The sequence below is a fragment of the Pseudorca crassidens genome, chromosome 4 (genome assembly GCF_039906515.1).
Source record: "Pseudorca crassidens isolate mPseCra1 chromosome 4, mPseCra1.hap1, whole genome shotgun sequence".
NCBI lineage: Eukaryota > Metazoa > Chordata > Mammalia > Artiodactyla > Delphinidae > Pseudorca > Pseudorca crassidens.
This window is the reverse complement of record NC_090299.1, coordinates 73,338,224-73,362,281: the sequence shown is the minus strand read 5'-3', so window position 1 is coordinate 73,362,281 and position 24,058 is coordinate 73,338,224. Positions and strand designations below refer to the sequence as shown.

The window sequence follows — 24,058 nt, the reverse complement described above, 5'->3', positions numbered from 1 at the left end:
GTCTGAGGAAGCCTATGAACCCTTTCTTAGAATAATGTTTTATTTGTGTTTGGAAAGGTTTAATGTATCTTAAATGTGTTTTCAAATACATTGGATTATTGAGGAAACCAATTACATAGTTATCAAAATACTGAAACCTCTCAAATGTGTGCTTTATAAATATTTATTAATGCATGCAAAATAAAATAGCAGGGGACTCATGGTAGTATGATGTTATAGGAAAAATCTGTGATTTCTATGAGTGATAAATATACAGGTCCTATTTAAACTACCACAGTTAGTTGCATGCATTCATAGCCTAAGGAAATATACTACATTTCAGTTAGAGGTTAGTGAAATTAAAGATGAATTTTTGTTCTGTCCACTTTCACAGACTGCTGGAATTCTATCTAGGTATTCCATGTTAAGAACCCTTGATTTAGAGGTACTAGTATAAATAAAAGCTAAAACCCAGCCTGATTGCCAGCCTCTGAACCCCTCTGAACCTCTGCTTTGTCCTCGTTTGTGATGTGGAATCGTCTTATACGGTTAGAATTGTCTCACTCTAAGGCAAATCAGGACCAAAGGCATACTCCATATGCAGCTTAGCGTTTTCACCTTCCTAACATTACTTAATAGTTTGAATAACTAGATTTCTGCCTTGTCTTTGAAACCCATCCCCAAATGAGTGATCCTTTTTATGACCTGGCCATGTTCCAGAGACCTGGCTTTTAATCTGTCCTATCGTTATTATTTTTAGGTCTTCCAAATTGCCTTTTCCTTTTAATTTTTTTTAAAATTTATTTATTTTTTGGCTGCGTTGGGTCTTTGTTGCCGTGTTTAGGCTTTCTCTAGTTGCGGCGAGTGGGGGCTCCTCTTCGTTGTGGTGCACGGACTTCTCATTGCGGTGGCTTCTCTTGTTGCAGAGCATGGGCTCTAAGTGTGTGGGCTCAGTAGTTGTGGCTCGCGGGCTCTATAGTGTAGGCTCAGTAGTTGTAGTGCACGGGCTTAGTTTCTCTGGGGCATGTGGGATCTTCCTGGACCAGGGCTTGAACCTGTGTCCCCTGCACTGGCAGGCAGATTCTCAACCACTGTGCCACCAGGGAAGTCTGCCTTTTCCTTTTAAAAAAATTACCTTAGCCTATTTTTGAAAATTATTTAATATACAGTAAAATTTTCTCTTTTTGATGTACAGTTCTATGATTTTTGACAAATGGATAGAGTTTTGTAACTACTGCCACAATCAAGATACATTACAGTTCTTTCACTTCAAAAAACTTCCTTTTTCTGTCCCACTGCAGTCACACCCTCTTCGGTTTTTAAACCCTGGCAACACTGATCTGTTCTCTATCCCTATGGTTCTGCCTTTTCTAGAATATTGTATGAATGGAAGTATACAGCGTATATAGCCACTTGAATCTGGCTTCTTTCATTCAGGTAGTGCATTTTAGAGTCATCTATTTTGTTTCATGTATCAATAGTTTATTCTTTTTTATTGCTGAGTAGCATTCTATTGTATGGATGTATCACAATTTGTTTATCCATTCACCAATTGAAGGACATCCCTTGTCAGATATATAACTTGCAAATATATTTTTGCAGTCTGTAATTGTCTTTTCATTCTCTTAATGTCTTTGGCAGAGCAAAAGTTTTTTATTTTGCTTAAGTCCAATTTGTTAATTTTAAAAAAATTGATTGTGCATTTGGTGTCATATCTAAGAATTCTTTGCCTAAATTAGGGTCACAACATTTTTCTCCTGTGATCTCTTCTGCATTTTACTTTTAGGTCTATCACCCATTTTGAGTCAGTATTTGTACAGGTGTGAGTAGATCAAAGTTCATTTTTTGCATATGACTTCAAGTTTTCCAGGGTGATTTGTTGAAAAGACTATCCTTTTTCCATTAAATTGCCATTGTATGGGTACATTGTCAAAAGTCAATCAACCATATATATGTGGATCTATTTCTGGACTCTGTTCTGTTCTATTGACTTGTGTCCATCTTGATTTCAATACCATGTGATCTTATTTATAATATTTTATAGCTGTATAGTATATAGTATATATATATGCTATAGTGCTGTAGTACCTACTATAAAACTATAAAGTACTATATACAAGATACATCTATATATATGTATATATAGTATCTAGTGTGTGTGTGTATATATATACATATATGTGTGTGTGTGTGTGTGTGTGTATATATATATATATATATATATATATATATATATAGTTTAGTACCTTATACCTTCATAGTAAGTGTGGAATCAGGTAGGGCAAGTCTTCCAAACTTCATTCTTCTTTTTCAGGATTGTTTTGGCTATTCTAATTTCTTTCATTTTTCATATATGTTTTAGAATCAGATTGTTGTGTCTAAAAAAATATGCTGGGATTTTGATGGATTGAAATTATAGATCAATATGGAGAAAATAGACATCTTAACAACAAGTCTTCTAAACCATTAATGTGGCATACCTCTCTATTTATTTAGGTCTTCTTTGATTTCTTTTTCATCAGTATTTTGTAATTTTTTTGCATAGCATACAGATCATGCACATATTTTGTTAGCTTTATATGTACTTATTTCTTTGGTTTTGGTGCTATTAATGGTATTTTTAAATTTTTGATTTCCAGTTGTTCATTGCTAGTACATAAAAAATACAATTGATTTTTGTATATTGACATTGTGTCCTGTGATCTTATTATATTACAGGAATGTTTTTGTACATTCTATGGGATTTTCTACATAGATAACTATGTTGTTTTATTTCTTGATTTCTAATCTGTATACCTTTTATTTCTTTCTCTCTTTTTTCACTGAGTAGGATTTCCAGTAAAATGTTGAATAGGAGTGATGAGAGTGGACTCCTTTAGACCTGATTTTCTCTATTTTTCTGTTTTCAATTTCACTGCTTTTTGCTCTTATTTTTATTATTTCTTCTTCTTGCTTTGGATTTAATTTATTTATTTCTAACTGCACTGACTAGAATCTCCAGAAAAACACTGATTAGAAGCAGTGAGAACATATGTCCTTGTCTTGCTCCTGATATTAGGGGGAATGCATTCTCACTTTCATCATTCCATATCATATTAATGACAGGGTTTTGTAGATGTCCTTTATCATCTGAGTAAGTTTTATTCTACTAGTTTGTGGAGAGTTTTTATCAGGAATAGATGGTGGATTTTGTCAGATACCTTTTCTGCTTCTTTAGAGTGGTTATATGGTTTTTCGTTTTTAGTTTAGAAATATGTGGAATTGATTGGATTTTTGGATGTTAAACCAACCTTGCATTCCTGGAATGAACCTCACTTGGTCTATTTTTCTTTTAATATTTTTGTTGGATTTGATAGACTATAAGTTTGTTTAGAAGTCTTATATCTGTGTTCATGAGGGATATTTTTCTGTAGTCTTTTCTGGTAATGTCTGATTTTGGCATTGGGGTAGTGATAGCCTCACAAAATGAGTTGGGAAGTGTTCCCTCCTCTTTAGTTTTCTGGATGAGTTTGTGCAGAATATGCATTATTTTTTCCTTAAATTTTAGGAGCACTCATCAAGGTTCCTCTGTGTTGTAATGTGTATCAATTCTCCATTCTTTTTTATGGTTGAATAATATCCCATTATGCATATATATCACAGTTTGTGCTTAACTTCTCGAGGAACCAGAGCAGTGTTTAGTCTAGGGCTGAGCACTAGTGAGGCAAGACCTTCCTGGTTACTTTACTCAGTAGCTTGTTAATTGTGATGTTCTCTAGTATGGCTCATGGAAAGAGGCTTTGTGCTGGATATTTGTCAGTTTGGGATACTCTTCCTGTAATCCTTTCTAGTAGTTCTTTGCTCTACCTTTGGTAGTTTCCTTACCCATGTGTGCTGCTCAGCACTCACCTTGATACTCAGTAGAGACTATCTGCAGATCTTTGGAGTTCTTTGCAGCACTTTCCTCTCTGGTACTCTGTTCTGTGGCTTCTAGCTGCCTTGGTTTCCTCAGATTCTCAGCTCAGTCTCCTTAACTCGGAGTTGCCGGCTTTGTCTGGGCTCTCCCTCCATTCACTGTGGCCTGGAAGCTCTCTGACATCAGTAATCATGGGAAAGCATAGGGCCTTTCTCATTTGTCTCTGTCTCCCAGGAATTCTGGTCTTTCCTTGTCTGTTGTCCATTGTCTTGAAAACAGTTTCATATGCTTTGAGGGGTATTTTGGGTTTTTGTTTGTTTGTTTTGGTGGTTTCAGGCCAGAGGGTAAATCTGGTGCCTATTGCTGCATCGTCGCTGAAAATGAAAGTCTGAATGTCCTCTTTCTATAGAAGTGTTTTGACAAATAACTACTGTGCTGCGGATTGAAAGATTTATATTAACGCTATACTCAAAGAGCATGTAGTCTATTTGGAGAATTGGCTAGATGAGTGCAGAGATAGTAAGTTTGTAAGTACTTGTCATGTTTTTCATGAGGTAGCTCTAATAACAAAAGACAATAAATATATGTCCTTAGGGTCTAGAAATATGAGGTAGCCACCTGCAATCACAAAATATGTTTGAAGTCTTGTGTTACATCTCAGACACTCATCTGAATTTTACATTCTATTACATAACATATATTTGTTTTAATAGAAAATGTTTAAAATGACTTATTGAATAAAGTTGATACTCTTAGAATATAAGCATATGTGTCTTATGAAATTGCTGGTTTTAGCTACCACTTCTTTATGCTGCTAGTATGCCATTCTCTGGAAGTTACTTATTCATTAATTCAATTAATATTTCTAAAGCTGCACTGTGGACTTGGTACTGTTTAAGCTGCTGTTTAGATACTGTTTAGAGGTTATATGTTTCCTGTTGTAGACTTAAAAAGTAGACAGAAAGCAATGAGGTAATTACAGATAGTGATAAGTGCTTGGAAGACAATAAAGCAGAAAACCTCAGCCTTTTGCTGTTCTTTGTAAGAGCTTGAGGAGCTTACAAGCAAATAAAATGCTTCAGCTTCATTAAATAGATCTTATGACCTTTACTTTGCAAAAGCTTATTTTCATTGATACTTGTGATTATACTTTGCTTTTTGATTGTGCCTTAATTGTAATATTATAGTTTTGAAAATTGATGTCTAAGTAAGTAAACTCTTTATGACTTGTTTTTCTTTCAGCCTGGCTTATTTATTGAGGAAACAAGTTTCATAATTTTACTGTACGTTGTGTTACAGTATTTTTTGTTTTAGCTTGTTTTCCATCCTAAAGTAACTATTAGTTTCAGTCTTCTAAGATTTTGCATATATATATAAAATATCCCACATTTAGTGGTTTTATAGACTTTGTTTATATATGCTCTCAACCATTATCCTTTCTGACTGAAGAACTCTTAAGTTTTAGAATGTTTATACACCAATTTCTTTTTTTTTTTTTTTTTTTTTCCGCAGTACGCGGGCCTCTCACTGTTGTGGCCTTTCCCGTTGCGGAGTACAGGCTCCGGACGCACAGGCTCAGCGGCCATGGCTCACGGGCCCAGCCGCTCCGCAGCATGTGGGATCTTCCCAGACCGGGACACGAACCCGCGTCCCCTGTATCGGCAGGCGGACTCTCAACCACTGCGGCACCAGGGAAGCCCTATACACCAATTTCTTAATCTAATGAGTTGTCTTACCTCCTTTTTTTAGTGCTTTAATCTCTCTCTTACATATGATGACCAAAATTGTGTGGCTTTCTAAAAGTGCTCTCTGTATGGATTTGTTGTAAATAGTGTATATTTCCATTCCCTTTATACTTTTATTTGTATGTTGTCCTGTATCAGGGAATCATTTCTTTAGGAATAGGGAAATAGGCTGCAACATGTGGTAGCTGGGACCTGCACTTTGGTGCTAGAGGAACTGGTTTGGAAAGTGGTACTTACTCAGAATGACTGATCAGTTCACTCTCTCTAAACCTCAGTTTTTACCTCTCTAAGATGGCGTTAATCTCTTCTTTGCAGTGTTGTTTTAAAAATTAGAGCAAGTGCATGTAGGGTACTTAGTATAGCATTTTGGCTATAGTGTGTGCTTAGTTAATGGCAGTTGCTATTAATATCATTTTATTATTCTTCCCAGTGTCTGTCTTGCTAACTACTATATCCCCAGTGCCTCTCACAGTGCCTCTCGTCTACTTTATGTTCAATAAGTATTTGCTGAATGAATGTACCTTTTGGCTTTTGAAATTTGTGAGTAGTAAGAACGTAACATTTCAGAAGATATAGTCCTCACTATTCAAAATAATATTCCTAAGTAAATAAAAGCATCTTGTCTTTTAGAGTAAATAACATTTTTTTTTTTCTGCAGGAGCAGTGTGATAAAGTATAAACAATAGTAAATTAGTGTTTGAAGCTGAGTGACTTTGAGAGAGTCGCTTAAAACCTCTCTGAGACTGGACTTTCACCACCATCCCCCCCACATCTTCTTTTTCTTTTAATTTCAGAAGAAGAGAGGCTGACTGATCTCTCTAGGTACTCTCCAGCCCTAAAAATCTATAATCCTTTGAAAATTGAGCTGTGTAGGTCTACAAAACATCGCTATTTCCAAGCTCTAAGTAAAGAAGTTCTCAATATTGATTTTTATTTCAAATCTAAAGATTGAACATTTTAGTAAAATATTTTCTTTCTTTGTTTTTTTTTAGTTTTCCTTTTACTTTTTTGGCTTCTCTGAGTTTTTTTTGGATAATTGCTATTTAGTTTTGAAACTTTGATTAAAAAAAAAAAGGCCTGTATCTCATCTGTTTTACTTTAAGTTGTATTATGCTTAGATTTACTTCTAGATATCTTTTCTCTCAACCTCAAGTTTAGTTATCCAATAATTGTGAGTCACTTTGGTTGGGGTATAGAAGGGGTGGAAAATCCAAATGGAAGAGGTCAAGAGTAGAGGGTTTTGAGTGAGAATGCAGCCTTGTAAGACTTAAAAAAATTCAAGGGAAAGTGAACCTAGGACAGTCATAACCAAAGAGCTGCAAATATTTGTATATGAGAGGAATTTGAAGTATACTTACTCAGTTATACTAACAGTATTAAAAGTTACCCAAAACTTTTAGAACTCTAATTTACTCTGTGTTTGGGATTTGAGCATGTGTATTCAGTAACTCTGAATCATAAGATGAGAATGTCAGTGAACCTTTGGATGAAGAATTAGATGAAGAAAAATGCTAACATGTTTCAGGTAATGAAAGCAAAACAAACTTAAAAACATCATAATGAAATTTTAGTGAAGGGCGATCTTGAAAAGTTTCTGGTAAACAAAAGAGATGATGAGTTAAATGTAGTCTTATGACAATCATTATTATTAATTGAAAGTATAGGAAAACCAGTGCTAACTTTTTTTTAACGAATGCTATCCAATTGCTTTATTTCTATAAATATAACATATTTATAAGGGCTTTCATATGTTCAAGATAAGTATACATCTGTGAAACCAACATTATAAGCGGTGCTGTAAACCCAACCATCACCTCTAATAATTCACTCCTTTCCTCCCTCTTTTTTTGTGTATGTATGTGTGACAAGAACATTTAATGTAAGATCTACCCCATGCATTCTTCCCCCACCCCCAGCTTTACTGAGATGTAATTGACACATAACATTGCATAAGTTTAAAGTGTATAACATGATGATCTGATACACATATATATTGCAAAACCCAAACATTCTCTTCTAATCTTGAGTGTTCACTTTATGCCAGGGTCATTGAGTTAATCAATTTACTTGTACTGTGTCATTCAGTCTTCCCCAAATTCCAAGAGTAGGCATTCATATTATTCCTATTTTAAGGATGAGAAAACTGAGGCTCAGAAGTTAAGTAATCTGTTTGAGATCCCACAGTCTACAAAGCTAGGCCATAATTTGAACCCCAGGCGTAAAGCCTCAGATATGCTTTTTTTTCACTCTTTGATAAGGATACAAAATCAAGCTGTTTTTTATTACTTATCATAATTTAATTTTATACCTGGAAGCAGGGGGATTTTAGAGGTTTGGAAGAAGCTTAAAAGATCATTATTTCACAAGATAGGAGATTCAGGCCCATTGAGTGTTGTAAGTTTATCCAGTTGATTTATAAATGGTAACAGTGTTCAAGCATTTTATATTAGCTTTTGCAGTACTTTAGTTTTTCAGCAGATTTAGCTTTCCAATTATTTTTTCCCTAATATTTAAACAAATTTGTATTTTTGTGTGTGTGTGTGGTACGTGGGCCTCTCACTGCTGTGGCCTCTCCCGTTGCGGAGCACAGGCTCCGGACGCGCAGGCTCAGCGGCCATGGCTCATGGGCCCAGCCACTCCGCGGCATGTGGGATCTTCCCGGGCCGGGCCACGAACCCGTGTCCCCTGCATCGGCAGGCGGACTCCCAACCACTGCGCCACCAGGGAAGCCCATAAACAAATTTGTATTTCTTGAAAATACAAACTAACAGTAAAGGAAGGAGGCCATAAAGGAGGTAAAGATGCAGGAAAACAGTATATTTTAATCAGATTTTATACAAAGTTCCAGTTGGACAACTAAGAGTTGATACATTGCTTTTGCTTCTATTTTACTTTTATAAAAACAAAAATCAACATCCCTGTCTTTGAAAAATTATCAGGGTCTCACTCCCTAATAAATAAGTACACATTATTTCTGGTAAAGTTTTTTCTTTTTATAATATTACACCCTTCCTTAAAACTTGTGTATTTACTCTTAGAGAGACTGAGAATGTCATGTAAGGAGTTAATGCAAAGTAGGGGGGACAGGGACTTGCACTGAAGGTAGAGTCCGGTATTCTAACACCCATCTATCCTTAAGTGTTCAATTTGCAGTTTCTTGCCTCTTCTTTAGTATCTCCCACATTATAAGGATAAATAGGTTTAACCTCTTTCAAATCTTACTTCAATTGCTGTGGAAAAGGGATCTCATGTAAAAAATTTCTTAGGACCAGAAGAATATATTTATTGCTGTTTCATTTTAAAGAATACTTTAGGCGTGAAACTTAGAAAACTGATTCTTACATAAACTAAATAAATTACTTCCGTTAGTGTGAATGGCACTGATGATTTGTTTTTAGCTGGAGTAAAAACATGTTACTAAATTAAATTCTCATTATGAAAGAAGATATGCAAGAAAGAAGTGTAAACTTTGAGTCTTAAATGTGCAGAGATTGCACTGGGACTTTAAAGATGTGTTCGACTCCTTTAAAATGTGTTTTGCCTAGAGCTGGCTGACATTCAGTTCCCTCTGAATATTTAGAACATAGTATTGGTGTGGTGGTTTATAGAAAGATTTGCTCACCTTCTTCAGTGTCCAGTCTGCTGTTACCCCATGCCATGAGTTCTTAATTTCAGATGGTGTATTTTTGAGTTCTAGAAGGTCCATTTGATGTTTTTATAGAGGCTAGTCCTCTTTTGAAATTCTTCATCTTTTCACCCATTTTGTCCGTCTTTTCCCTCTATTTAATTGAACATACTAATCATAGTTAATTTAAATTCCTGTCAGCTAATACCAATACTTGGATTATCTGTGGATCTGTTTCTGTGGGTTTTTTCTTTTGATTATTGGTCATTTTTTCCTGACTCTTAAAGTTTTAAATTTTATGGTAGATGTTATAAACAGAATGAAGTAGAAACTCCAGAAAAAATCTTCCAAAATCAAGGGTCCCATCTGTTCTGTATTAGGCAGATAGCTTGAGGAGAACGATCACTTTGATCTAATGAGAGATTGAGGTGGGTTGGGCTGGGTTGCAAGTTTAGTAGATTCAGTCCATCTCTGGTTTTCTATTTCTTGGGTATGACCCTTTCAGACTTTTGATTGAGGCCTGGCAGGTCTTTGTCTCCTCTCCTCAGGAGGTTGTATCCTTTGGATATTTTGAGTTTAGCTTTCCATCTTATGCAGGTTCAGGTGTTTTGAGGGGGAGACCAATCATGAGTTTGTTGCAGATCCTCCTCCATCTAGCAGAATTTTGTCTCCTAAATACTAGGAGACTATGAGTAATTTTTCTCTGCCTTTTTGTCTTGGTCCCCCATCCTTCCATGCTGCCCCAGAATTCAGTAGTATCTCTAGGGAAAACTGGCTTTGCATTTTAGGGTACATCTAATTTCCAGTCCATTGGGCCAGGCTGTACAACCTACAAAAGCTCTGTTGATTTCCCTTTTCCCTAGTAGAGTCCCACTGGTGCCAAGCCTAATCCTCAGCTGACCTCTCTAATCAACAAAGAAAGAAAATGGCCAGTACATAATCATCAAATGATTTAGAAAGCGCTCTTTCCTTCACTGGATTTTATTTCATCTAGTCCTTGTTGCTTCCAGAATTTTCTGATGTTTTAAAAATAATGGGGTTTTTTTCTTCTTCAGTTTATCCGTTTCTATTTGTGATGGGAGTGTTGGCTTGAGTTTGACATCCTACACAGAAATATAAGTCTCTAGTTACCTTGACTTTACATAAAGATTATGCTGTTCTTTGCATGTGGGGAAGGAAAGAATGGTGTGATTATCACTCTCTTGTTTTTTAACATTTTGTTTGAAATTTCTTCGTGTTTGGAATTGAAGAAATCGTATTTTAAGGACGTTGTATTCATTTTATGTTTGTGCCTTGATTGGGAGGATTTATAAATTGATGTCTCTTAATTCAGTTGCAAGTAAAAATAGTTATGCTTGCTGATCCCAAGTAAAAAGAATGTTGGGTTTAAAGTTTAGAGATCTGAGTTTGAATCCTGTCATTACCCTTACTGGCTGTGTGACCTTGGGCAAACTATTTAACTTCTTTAAGCCTGTGTACTTAATCTATAAAATAATAATATACCTCAATTCATGTTTTGTTGCACAAAGCAAGATATAAACAAAAACAAAATACATTTTGGATAAATCTCATTGAGACTTAAGAATAAAGTAGAATGAGTACTTCTAGACCTTAGAGCTGGAGAAAATTTAGTTTTAGATTAGGTTGGCTGTTCAAGGCCGATAGCCTAGTTAGTGGCTTAAGATACCTTGCGTGTCATAGACATGTTATTCAACAAGTTACAAATTCTTGACAAATTCATAGTTCGTTGAATAATGGAGAGAGCATGATGTTGAAAGCCATACAATCCCGGTTTCAAATCGCAGCTCCACCATTTCCTAGTGTAGCTTTAAATTTCTTAACCCCACTAAGACACAGTTTTCATATGTAAAATAAAAGTTATACAAGCTGCCTTCTAGGTTTATTGTGAAGATTAAATAAGGTAACAAAGGGAAGACACATGGCATGGGGTCACATCCAAAGTGAGGATCAACAAATACTATTCCTTACTCCTTTTTTGTTTCTGTTTCTCCAGTTGTCCATTATAATTAATCAGCAGTAATTTTTTTTTAACCCCACCTGTTGGTTCTAGCCAGTGATTCTTCCTTGTGTAGTTATATAGATTTTAAAAATCCCTGATAGTAATACATTTGACTCTATTAGCTTAGTGAAATTCATTTGTCTTATGAATAATTTTTCTAATTTTCTGCTGTCAGTTGAAACTCAGTTTTAGTTTTTTGATATGTTATCAGTATTTTCTGAAAAGTTATCAGAGGTTTGTGGATAACCCCTTAAAATTGTGTGCAACATTTTACATATTGATGCATAAATGCTTTTTTCATCATTCACAAGGTAGTCAGAGTAACCTTAAAAAGTTAAGAACCACAAGCCTAGTCATACACTCTTTTTTTTAATATAAATTTATTTATTTTTGGCTGTGTTGGGTCTTCTTGCTGCATATGGGCTTTCTCTAGTTGCGGCGAGTGGGGGCTACTCTTCATTGGGGTGTGAGGGCTTCTCACTGCGGTGGCTTCTCTTGTTGTGGAGCACGGGCTGTAGGCTCTCGGGCTTCAGTAGTTGTGGCTCGCGGGCTCTAGAGCGCAGGCTCGGTAGTTGTGGTGCACGGGCTTAGTTGCTCCGAGGCATGTGGACTTAGTTGCTCCGAGGCATGTGGGATCTTCCCGGACCAGGGCTCGAACCCATGTCCCCAGCATTGGCAGGTGGATTCTTAACCACTGCGCCACCAGGGAAGCCCTAGTCATATACTCTTGATTAAATTGTATTTAAGCATACCTTGTTTAAGATTAGTACCTGTAAGTCACTGCTCAGTACTAAGTTAAAAGGGCACTTTTGATACACAAAATATTTGCAGTTGTTTAGTTTATCTTCATCTAAAAATAGTACTTTTAACAAACAGTATGAAAAGGATTGTTCTGAATATACTTTAGTGGATATTTAGTTTAGGTTACTTAAAAGTTAGTATTCACATAAAATTTTTAAAAGCGGCCTTTAAGTACAGGAAGGGAATTTGTTTAAAAATCCTTTTGAGGAATCTAATCATATTCTAGTTTGTCTTTTGGTGAATATAGAGTTTTCATGTATCATAATACTGAGATATGCCATTTAATTTTCTGCACATAACTGCAGTATAAGATTTATATTAATCCAGAACAGACAGAGGTGAATCAAGTAATTTTCTCTTAAGTTAAAATAATTATTTAAAATTTTGTATGGTTTCTTTCTAATGACTTATAACTAAGAACATTTTTGTTTCACTTATTTTAATGATTTGAATTTGCACAGATGTCAAAAGATAAGTATAGTTTTTATTTGAAAATACTTAAAAGTTTAAAAAATTATGAATACATTCAAAGCATTATTTTAGCTAAAGCTTAATTAATGCATTATAAACGTAGGAGTTTAAAACTAAAACTTGTTTTAAATAAGACATTGAACATTGTGATGTTATGAATAAATCCTGTTCAAATAAGCTTTAATTTTAAGTAGTTGAACTTTTACAAATAGTTATTAGTGAGCTACCCTATTTATACATTTTGTTAACATATCTTAGCATCTTATGTTCTAAAGACTGATAAGAATGCCATTTCTTTGAGAAAAATTCAGAGAAATTTTGTTACAGCTTCCACATTAAACGTTTTTCCTTTGGTTTTAAGTACTTTAAAATCTGTGAAATTTCTATTGATTTTATTAGCAAGTTCTAGAAAACTACTTCTTTGAAAAACCGTTTTTTCAAACAATTGATTGTGAGTAAATGAATCGTTGGTAATGAGTATGCTGTTAAGTAATAGTGGTAACAAAGTAGAGAAGTAATACATTGAAGATTTGCTAAATGATTTCTTGCTGTCCTGAAAGACTTATTTATATCTAGTGGCACATAATTTGTTTATAGGGAATAATAACATATTCCTTAGAAAGTATGATATTAGAAAAAAATTACAAAAATGTTTCTTCTAATGATACGTCAAATTTGAATTTTCAGGAAATCCTGATTTTCAATTGCAGTAACATAACTTTATTTAGGTGTTTCATATGTATTTTTCTATTGTAAGCTTACTCTAGATGCTTCTTTGGAAATTGATAGGGCTATATCATACCTAATATTAATTGTTGATTAATCATTATTTAATTAGCCTTTTATGTGAATTATCCAGGCTATTTTACCTCTTTTGCAGTTGGCATGTTTTGACTTATTTCCACAATTCTGCCAAAAATGTAAAGGAACCAAAGGAGTAGAAGCCAAAATTTCTATCCTCCTGTTATTACTACTTACTACTCAAGTTGAGTCTATTTAATAAATAAGTCTATTTATAATTGTAATGATGTTTTTAAACCTCTATTATTTTTTACTTTAACATTGCTGAACAGCTATATTAGAACTAGTTCACCAGTGAGAAAAATAAAATTAGCAAGGTGCTGAAATGAGGAAATGTGTTAAAAAAAAAGTTAAAGTGAGAGCTCTGTGATGAGGGAGATGGGTAGGAGTCCAGATGCTTGGAGCAGTCCTTTTCCCAACCAGGTTAGTTGACATGATGTTATTCTCATAAAAAACTTGTTTTGATTACATGGTATGAGTTGATGGTCTTGGTCCTTTTAATTAAGGATAAGAATCCATGATAAAACTAGATTTCTTATTGATCATCTTATGCAGAAGGACTGAGGATTCATTGGTTAAGAACCACTAACCTGTCCTCTCGCCCCCAGGGTGTGAGCACTGAAAAGGATTAAGGCCCACTGTAGGGAAGCTTGCACTGAAGCCTGAACTGCCCTTTCCCCTGTTCTTTCAGTTAAATAGAAGATTTTTAGTTCCCATGACTGTCAGTCTGGTGCTTTTCACAAGCACCAAATTCTTTTAAGAAAATTAAGATGACTTATTTTTAGATCCACTGACCTAGAATACCGAAAGATGATATATTTTTTTGGTACTTCATGTTGACAGACCTTATACATATTGTTTTTTTTTCTGATGCATATTAGTTTGCTTTAATTTATGTTGAATTTGGTGATCGATACAAACTTTTAAAAATCAAGGACAGATATTTATATGGTTAAGTTTGTTTGTCCAGTAGTAATCACAGAGTTAGGCAATGTTAAATCTTATATTTCATTAGAAATAGCTATCTGACAACCCTGTGGACATAAACTCTTAACTTTTATTTCTAGATTACTGCAATAATAAGGTACTTTCTTTTCATGTTTAAAGGCTTTAAATAGCTTTTATAAATGCTGAAGTGTCATATTTTTTTCAATATCTGCCAAATTGGTATTGTATTTAATTGTGAAAATATATTTTGATTTTGTTAACTAAAATAATTGCAAAGTATTAAACATTCTCAGTAGTTAAAGCTTTTTTTCCCCCATTTAATTTGAGCTTTTGTTGTTACTAACAAATAATTTGTGGCACAGTTTCTTTTCTTTCTTTCTTTTCTTTCTTTTTTTTTTTTAATGACTGTTACAATCTATATACTTGTCACCTTAGTGTGCTAGAAATGTTCCACTCAGATGAAGGGTTCCTTTCTGGTTTTGTATGTTCTCACCTGCTCCTCACTGTAAATCATTGAGATGTCAAGTGCAATGATTAATTAAGCTGCACGTGCAAGTGCTTTTTTTTTCACCTGTCAAGCAGGAAAGAAGTCTTATAGCAAGATTAGATGGTGTTAATTCACAGCTATTACTCCAGACTGTGAAGTGTGTAAAAATATTTTATATTTAGATGCTTACTTAGAATATGGCATACCACCGTTTGTTTGGTTTAGAATTCTTAAATATTGTAAGATATAATTATTATATCATCAAACCTTGTCATTAAACTTTCAATTAGAGGCAAAGGATAAATTCAGAATTCCTACATGAATATTTTGGAATTTAAGGTTCATACTTTATAATTACCTTTTATTCAAATACTGGTAGTTGATTTATTTAAAGTAAATATTTAAGTTTCTAAATTTATGTGTGTGTGTATGTATGATATACACCATGAGATCCATTCATAATGAGATTTGTTCTTGTTATAATATAGTATGGGTTTAAATTTGTGATGAAACGATGATTGGGGTAACTACCCTTTTTTCTGTGAGTAATGAATATTTGCAGATTGTAATGTCAACCTTTTAATTTTTATACATTAATATGAAACAAGAGACTTGGAAAGCTTGTTCTCCCCACCTTACTTCTTTCATACCCCCTGCCCCCTTTTTAAACCATCAGTAAAAAGTAAAACCTCAAATTGTATAGTAATCTTAATCTATTATTAAAAGGTCCTAGAAAGGAAGATTACAAGGTAGATTCAGGTTTTGAATCGGTTTTGCCATTGGTTTAGCAGCGGGTGGGCAGGCAGATGCCTGCTCAGAGTAGAACCTATTGCCATTTTTCACCATTGATAGAGTAGCCTTTCAGAGTCAATGAGCTCTGTCAATGTGAGCTTGTCAAGGCTACAACTTCATAGACCTGAGAGGCGGTTTGAGAGGTCAGCCCTTTTCAGGTTCGCTGTGATGCAAATGAACTTTAATGCTTAAACAACTATTGGAATTTTTATGTCTGCTCCTTGTTCTTTTTTCTTCACAAAGTCATTGACGAGACATTCAGTGCTTTTTAAATTGGAAGTTGCATTGTGCTAAAGACCTAGTACAGATTTACGGAGGGCTGAAAGCAGTTAGATCATGTTCTTTTCATGGTGCGATTAGAATCAAATCGATTTCCCTACAGCCTTCAGCATTCAGATGGCAATTTTAACAAAGCTTGGGGGCTAGACAAGGGACAAAACGACTGAACTGAATGTTAATTACACTCTGCAGCCTTATTTTCTTTTGATTTGGGGCTGACTGGCAACTAAATTAACAAAAAGTGTGACCATAACTGCTGCCCTATTTTCATTTAAAAGGAGAGCTGCCTCTAAAAGGCTATCTTTACAAAGAAACAAGTGAGGTTTGCTGATCATTGTTAACAAGGGCACTTTTTTCCTTTAAAATTCTTGCCAAAAAACTGTTCAAAAAAAGTAATGTAATAAATTAGTCATTGGCATATTATTATCCAGGGAGTTAGTTGATTTTCTGATTTTTATGACATAAGCTTAGAAAATGTCAGGCAGTAAGTAGTAGTTATGAATTATAATTGGCACCTCTGTGACTGTGGTGTCTTTAGCATGTTTAACATGCTAAGAGGTAATATGGTAACTAAATTATAGTAGGTACTTTAAATAAATATTAAACATTTTATTATGTAACATTCAAAACCAGCTTGATCCTAACAGTTTTTCACCTAGCTCATCCTTGTTTGACATGAAGATTTTCGTATTTGATGATTAGTACTTATTTAGTTGTGCCACATTAATGGAGCTGTATGCTTTTCTCCTTTCCTTGCAAGGAAGCTGCAGCTGCAGCAAGTTGCAGTTGCTTCTTGTGGCAACACTGTCCTGTTTGCACCTGCATCTGTGTCAGTCTCATCCTAACACCTGGCACCATGAATTATCCTCCCCTTTTTTCCTCCTAAGCAAGAAACATTTCATGCTGCATAGTATATATTGCAAAAATCAAGTGATCTTAAATATAAATTTCTTAGTTGGTTCCTTTTACAGTAGTATTGAATAAAGAGTTTGATTTTCAAATAAAACCAATTTTGTTTGAAAACCAACAAAAATGATTGGAGACTGAATGAAGCTGCAGCTGCAGCAAGTTGCAGTTGCTTCTTGTGGCAACACTGTCCTGTTTGCACCTGCATCTGTGTCAGTCTCATCCTAACACCTGGCACCATGAATTATCCTCCCCTTTATTCCTCCCAAGCAAGAAACATTTCATGCTGCATAGTATATATTGCAAAAATCAAGTGATCTTAAATATAAATTTCTTAGTTGATTCCTTTAACAGTAGTATTGAATAGTTTGATTTTCAAGTAAAACCAGTTTTGTTTGAAAACCAACAAAAATGATTGGTTTAAATGCAGTTTTGCCTCTGTTGGAAAATCTTTATCTGTGGAATAATAAACTAGCTCTTAAATTTGGACGTTATTTTTAAGTATGAGGTAAAAATTAGTTTGATTTGTTAGCAAATTGATTTTTTTATTAACCTTTAATTATTTCCTTTTTAAATTTACTATAAAGGCCCTTTTCATTTCGTTAACTAATGTGTAAATAACCTTTGCTTTAAAATATATATATATTAAGGTATTCTTGTTTTACTACTTAAGTATTACAATATTTTTGAAAGAAATGGGGATTTAAATTTGTGTCATTTGGTAGATAACATTAGCTGTTTAGACTTTGATAGTTTTAATCAGAGGCTAGTAAGTTCGAAACAGTTAAAAAATACAATGCCAAAAACCAAAACCATATCTTTATCAAAACAAAGTACTATTTCTGTTCAGGCTACAATTTAGTGCTAGAATATTGATAGTGTTATAGACCACCCTATACTCAGTCACTGTCTTATACCTCTTTCCTTTTCACACAAAAAGCAGCTGCAAAACAAAGTTTTTCTAAAACCAGTCAAGAGTAAACTTTTTTCTCATTTGTCTTCCAGACACGAAGATCGATTGAGAAGTTATTAGAATGGGAAAACAATAGGTTATACCACAAGGTGAGTACCACAGGGAGCAGCTTCGTACCGTTGGGGTCTGAATTGCACAGTATGGAAACAGATGCTTTTGTTGAACTAAAAATATGAAAGGTGGACAAATGGGTTAGTCTGTGTGCTGCAATAAAATAGAGCTCATTTTTCTTCTTTTACTCTCCTTCTTGTCTAGCTGTGCTTGCACTGGAGACTGAGCAAAAGGAAATGTGAAACGAATAACATGATGGAATATGTAAGTTAAAGGGCTGTTTTGTGAGTTTCTCTATTAAATGATCATTTATTTTGCTTCTGATCTTATTCTTTCCATGATTATTAATCAGCAAAGGTGTCAGGAGCTTAATCTCCTGAGTGCAAGGATTTTCTACGGTTCACAGATGCATGGTTTCATGTGCAAGACTGATTTATAAAGTTATGAATGACTTGAAAACAAGGCTTCACTGTGTTCTGAAAAATAATAAATTAATTGCCAAGATAAAATAGGCTGAACATGTGTTGATGGAGTGTGAAATTTTAGATGCTGTATAAAGAATAACCACAACTTTGGTTACGCAGCAAGTCAGATATGGCTTTTTTATATAATGCTAATCAGATTTCCAAGTATGGAAGAAAACCTTTCAGTCAAGCCGCTGGAGCTTAAGAAACCTTTAGCCTTTATAGATTTTAACTGCCCATACCTCAGTGGCCTTTAAAGAGTCTTTTAAAGTGTTATTGGAATATTATTTTGTAAAAATTATCTTAAAAGTAAACAGGAGATGAGATGTTGCTCATCCTGTGTTTATTCTTTAAACGACGTCTAATGGGCATGTATATACAATGATTTTAGAGCTTAGAATGGGATTTAATTTACTGACTGCTTGATTTACTTGAACAGTTTTTCTCCTTTTGAAAAGTTCAGAATACTATAGAAAATTATGAATCTTTATTCTCCCTCGAGCTTGGGTGTTTTATTTTAAATATGGAAAGGTAATATACAAAAATAAAAAGATCTGAGGAAGAGTTAACTGACACATCATTTCTGACAAATTTTGTCTATTCTTTGAAATAGTATAGACATCATAGGTTTTGTGTGTGTGTGTGTGTGTGTGTATGTGTATAAAAGATTGATGAAAACAGTGCTTAGATACTGGAAATAGTTGGAAATTATCATAAAATTTTTTTCTCTGTAGCATTTTCCCTTTCATTAGCACAATCAAATCCCATTTCTAGCCTTGAACATAAAAGATATCTTTAAAATGTCTCTTCTTTCATAGAATATCTCTATTCAGTGAACCAAATAATGTAGATTTTATCATTATCTATTATATTAAGCATGTTAATTTATGATGATAAAAAGACACTCGATACTTCTTTATAATAATAAAAGCACATTCAAATAACTTGTTTTGAGATTGACCTATGAATATGCTAGTCTTATATTTTCATCATAGATGGTGAGAGAGTTTATGTATTTTGTGAGGAGGGATGGATATGTAAGAGATTTAAAGGATTTTGTGAAAAGAATATTTGCTATATTTATAAACCCAAACACTAAGCTTAAAATGGAGCTTTTTATTTATTTATTTATTTTGCACATTTCTAAATTTACTTTGGAAAGAAAAACATAAAAGTTATTCCCAATACTGTTATTTCCAGATAGAACTATAAGAATGTCATTCATTCATAAAATATGCATATTATATTCATGTTTATTTTTATGATGTTCTATTATTAAAACAAAATAATTTAACCTTCCAAAACATTCTGAACTTATGTGCTGTGTTTGTAAAATAGTTCCCTTTAATTATCATAAATTTTTAGATAAACACTCTACTAAGAAGAGTAGTTTAAAAAAAATTGCTTAAAAAATGTATTTTTCTAAGTTTTCTTGGAGAGAGAGAGAGTGTGTGTGTATATGTGTATGTATATGTTTGTGATAGTTGAATGGGGGAAAAACATAATTTAAAAAACCCCCTAAAAATAGTTTTGAAAAGTTAAGATAGTAAATAATCTACCATATATATCTATTTGACCTCAGATTTTATTTAACTTACAGAAATTTCATTTGTTAGTTAAAGGGAAGTAATTCTCCTCGATTATATTTTGAATATTGGAGTAAATCTATGAAAAATACCAACTTGTACCAACTTTTTTTTATTGAGATACGGCAGAGCAGTATGATCTAGAAGAAATGAGACGAGTGGTTAATTTTTATGTGTGGCTTCTGAAGGGAAAAGTTTGTAAGAGATATTCTTTAAAAACTGGTAATAATTCAAGTATAGTCAAAGATAGCTTTTATTATTCATTATGTAGTATATACTGTAAAATGTAATTTAATCATCAAATTTTAGAGCTACAAAGAATCTTGTCATCTCTCCAATCCCTTTATTTTATAGATGAGGAAACTGAGAAACAGAGGAATCTAGCTCAAATAAAAAAGCTGGATAGGAAGCTAATAAACATTTTGTAGGCAAATAACAGGTCAGGAGAGTGGCCCAGGGGGCACCAAAGGATAAGTGAACTAGGAGAGGAATGTTTTGGAGCCACGTATAGAAATACCTTCTTTATTGAGACAGATCAAAAGCCAGAACTGAAGAGTGAAAATGAAGGTTTCTGGCCCAGATGGCTAAATGTAGAAGAGTATCCAAACCTGGAGGTCATATCAAGACACAGTTTCTGAAAAAGAGTGAGGAGTTCATCATTTAGCATCTATTCCATATAGAGTTGGAACAAGAGGAAGAATTGATTGTAATTTAAGACAGTTCCAAGTTTAGAATAAAAATCAACTCTGGTCAACTTGTGTCTTTCTGTGTTACTATGTTTTGTATTTGTTGATTTTCCTTTAGTTTTCTTGTAAAAAGTCTTTTGGAACAAATTTTAACCTTTAATTTTGCTAACTTAAAAAGAAAGACTGTTTTTAAAAAATTAAGAGAAAGACGACCAACTCTTTTTCTAGAGATCACATATCCTGGTACAATAAAATGAGAACAACTCTAGGTAAAAGGGAGGAAGCCCGAGGAAGTGAATATTGGGTCAGCTACAGCCACCATAGGGCAGTAGAAAGGACAAGGCTTTGGAGTTAAGACAGTCCTTTGTTCAAATACTGACTCCACAATCCATGGTGTTACACTTCTCGGATCATCAGTTTTCTCATCTATAAAATGAGTATGACAATACTTGCCTCACAGAAAATTGTTGGGATTAAATAGATCCATATAGTGTGAAACATTTGGTATGTAGTTAGTTCTCAGTAAATGGTAGCTTCCTTTTCTCATTCATTCATGCATGCACTCTCCTTCTGTCTGTCAGAGGCACTATCAAAATCATTTTAAGTGATGGAATATAACTGAAGTTTTTTTTAAGATAAAATTTTTTTTAAATCTTTTTAAAACTTTTTTTTCTCCTTCTACAGGTCATCCTCATAGAATTTTTACCAAAGACACCGATTTTTCGACCAGATTAGCATTTACTTTATTTATAGAGACTTTCCAAGTATGTTGTCTTTCCAATGGTGCCTTGCTTGGTGCTCTCCTGGTGGTGACATAACATTGGTTCTACAGAATCGTGTGGTGTTTTTTTCCGTTTTTGTTTTTTTAAATAACCGCATGTTCTAAGTGTGCATTTTTGTCAGACTTTGCAACAGTTATTTCATACAGATGTTTAATACTTAAGTTATTGTGCTCTTTTATGTTATGTATTCTGATTTTCAAGGATTACTTTTTTGTATTATCAAAAAAATACATTTGAACTTAGCATAAAAAGTGGCCAGCCTTTTTTATTTTACCACCAAGGTACACACAGTCCTTTATTTATTAATTCCTTAATATAGAAAAAGACCTTTGTAAGGCTCTACTTATCTGTTCTAGCAAGCACCCTCTTTGTATTATTTTCTTGCTTTTTAAATTTATTGTCATTATTTTAAAATAGTAAATTTTCTTTCATAGCTTTTTGAACCCTAACATATTTTCTCATACAATTCCTAATGCTCTGTTTACAGCAGAAATATCTGTAACATTATGAAGACGTATCAAAAAGTTTTGAAGGTATTTCTGTCTTCAAAAGTAGTAAGGCAGGATTAAATTATTTTCATTAGAATAGACAAATCCCTGAATGGTATGCATGCATCTAATGGTTACTAGAGCTCAGGATCACAAAATATAGTAGCATTACAATCTGTATATTTTTGATCAAGATGATATTAATAATGGCCTTATTTGGGTTATTTTTTATTGTTTATCAAATCTTGTATACAAAAGTATAGAAATACGCCTTTAAAAAATTTCTAAGGAAAATATTTGTCCCAGTCTAACACAGTTGTAGAATGGATATGTGTTTCTGAAAAGTTTTTGAAAGAAAGCAAAAGTTGTAGAATTAAAGTAAGCTGGTGTTTAATACCCCATTAATATTTAAAACAGATTATTACTAAGAAATGAAGGGCATATTTAGTACCGTTTTAGTCCACTAGTTTGCTTTCAGTCCAGTTATGTATACTTTTTTGATTGGGAGTGTGACATACAAGTTTGAGTCAGATCAGTTTGTTTCTTTCAAATATGTACAGACATACATTTTTTTCTCCTTTTGGTTGTACATATCTCCATGCATTTTAAAACTTTCTAAATTTCTAAATGGCCTATGTATAAATTTTTGTTTTTATAAACCTGAAATTATACAAATTTTGTGTGTGTCAAGAACTTGTTCCGTACAACTGTGGTATCGAGCAATAATGTGAATAACTTTTGAAATTATATAAACTATGCTTAATTTGTATTAAGAATTGGTACCACTATATAATACTTTTTTTTCCTTGTATTAAATCTTTTAAATACCAGTTTCATTAATTTATGTACCTGTATTTTTAAGAAGTATTTATTTATATTTCTCCAAAGTACTATTATTCTATGTAAATTTGGATAGTTGAATGCCAGTATCTTATATCCTATATTGGACATTAGGAACTGTCTTAAAAACTAGGATTTTTTTTTTTTTTTTTTTTGGTCTGAGATTTATTTGTTTCCTTTGCCTCCCAAAACACCAACTTGAATTTATATAACACTTTTCCTATGAAAAGCTCAAAGTACAAAGGATTCATACACTTCTCACTCTATTTACCTTGTGTCTTGGGTGTGTCCTGTCACCTTAAAGTAGTGCAGATTAAAAGGTAATGCTGTTCGGAAACTCTAGTATTCCTCTTTGGTTTCCCTGTGACAGATTATTGTATGGAGAATGCTAATTCTGCCTCAGGATTCCGAAAGAACAGAAAAATATGATGACTGTGTAGACTATGCAACACAGTTTTCCAAATCTAAAAGTTTGTAAATTTGTAAAGCACCATATTAATCAGCTTTATAGGAAGAACTATACCTATTTAGGCATAATTTTTTCTCCTATTATTCTTCTATAAATTGTAATTTTGACATTATTATATTCCCATAAGAATATTGTTAACAGTAAGATAGTTTTCATACTTGATAATGTTAAGTATAGGATTTTTAAAAACTTTCCTAATTTTATTGAGAAGTATCAACATGTCAGTTGCTTAAGGATTCCCTAGAAATGGGCACTCATGCTTCTAATGAATATATAGAAAAGAGCTGTCAATGCTTAGTATGTGGCATTACCATAAGCCAGTGATGCTTTGAGGAGTTAGATTTTCACGCTTGGGTTTTCATTAGTACCCCCCAGTGTAAGCCCTCTGGTTTACCTTTTCTTGAATCATGAATTTAAGTGCCCATGTTACTGGAAATTAGGAATGTCAGAGATGCCTGTGTTATATGAACATTAGTCCAAAGAAAGTGTTTTAAATGATGATCTTTAGTGTCTGTTTTCTGACTTAAAGTTTGTGAGACATGAACCATAGTACTTGTAAAACTGGCCAAGGAAAGGTATTAGCAGAAAATCTAATGTTTAGATTTTACTTATGATCTTTGTTCATATATTACTGGCATTTTACAATTAGTCCAGTATCCCTTTGTAGAAACATTCCTTTATCAAATAATGTACTTTGCAAACTTTATTATATTTTAGTACATGACTTTTATATACCTAAGTTAAAATATGTAGTCCAAAACCTAATGACTACAGTAAAACTGAAGTGACACATTTAGCTTTTAAGGTATATATGCCCCTCTCTCACAACTTCACCTATATCAAATGGTCATCAGATGATTTTTTAAGACTTTTTAATGACTAGGTTTCATCCATTTAAAATATAAACATGTAATTTTGGCCTGAAATCAACAAGTGTTCAAGCTTGAATACTAGTAAACAATGATATCCT

At 33.5% G+C, this 24,058-nt stretch overlaps 1 protein-coding gene across 2 annotated transcripts in view; it reads left to right on the top strand.

The window, feature by feature from the left end:
- The window catches only part of CHIC2 (cysteine rich hydrophobic domain 2), a 47,738-nt gene extending 25,129 nt beyond the window's left edge, over positions 1–22,609 (top strand). Inside the window, exons 4-6 of one of the 2 annotated variants that reach the window (XM_067736007.1) lie at positions 17,755–17,811; positions 17,978–18,037; positions 21,194–22,609. In XM_067736007.1, coding sequence (XP_067592108.1) covers positions 17,755–17,811; positions 17,978–18,037; positions 21,194–21,244 — 168 coding nt within the window. In that variant the 3' untranslated portion in view covers positions 21,245–22,609. Of the gene's footprint in view, positions 1–17,754; positions 17,812–17,977; positions 18,038–20,357; positions 20,578–21,193 lie in introns of those variants that run through there. The other variant, XM_067736008.1, reaches the window with a different exon arrangement.
- Positions 22,610–24,058: the final 1,449 nt, after the last annotated feature.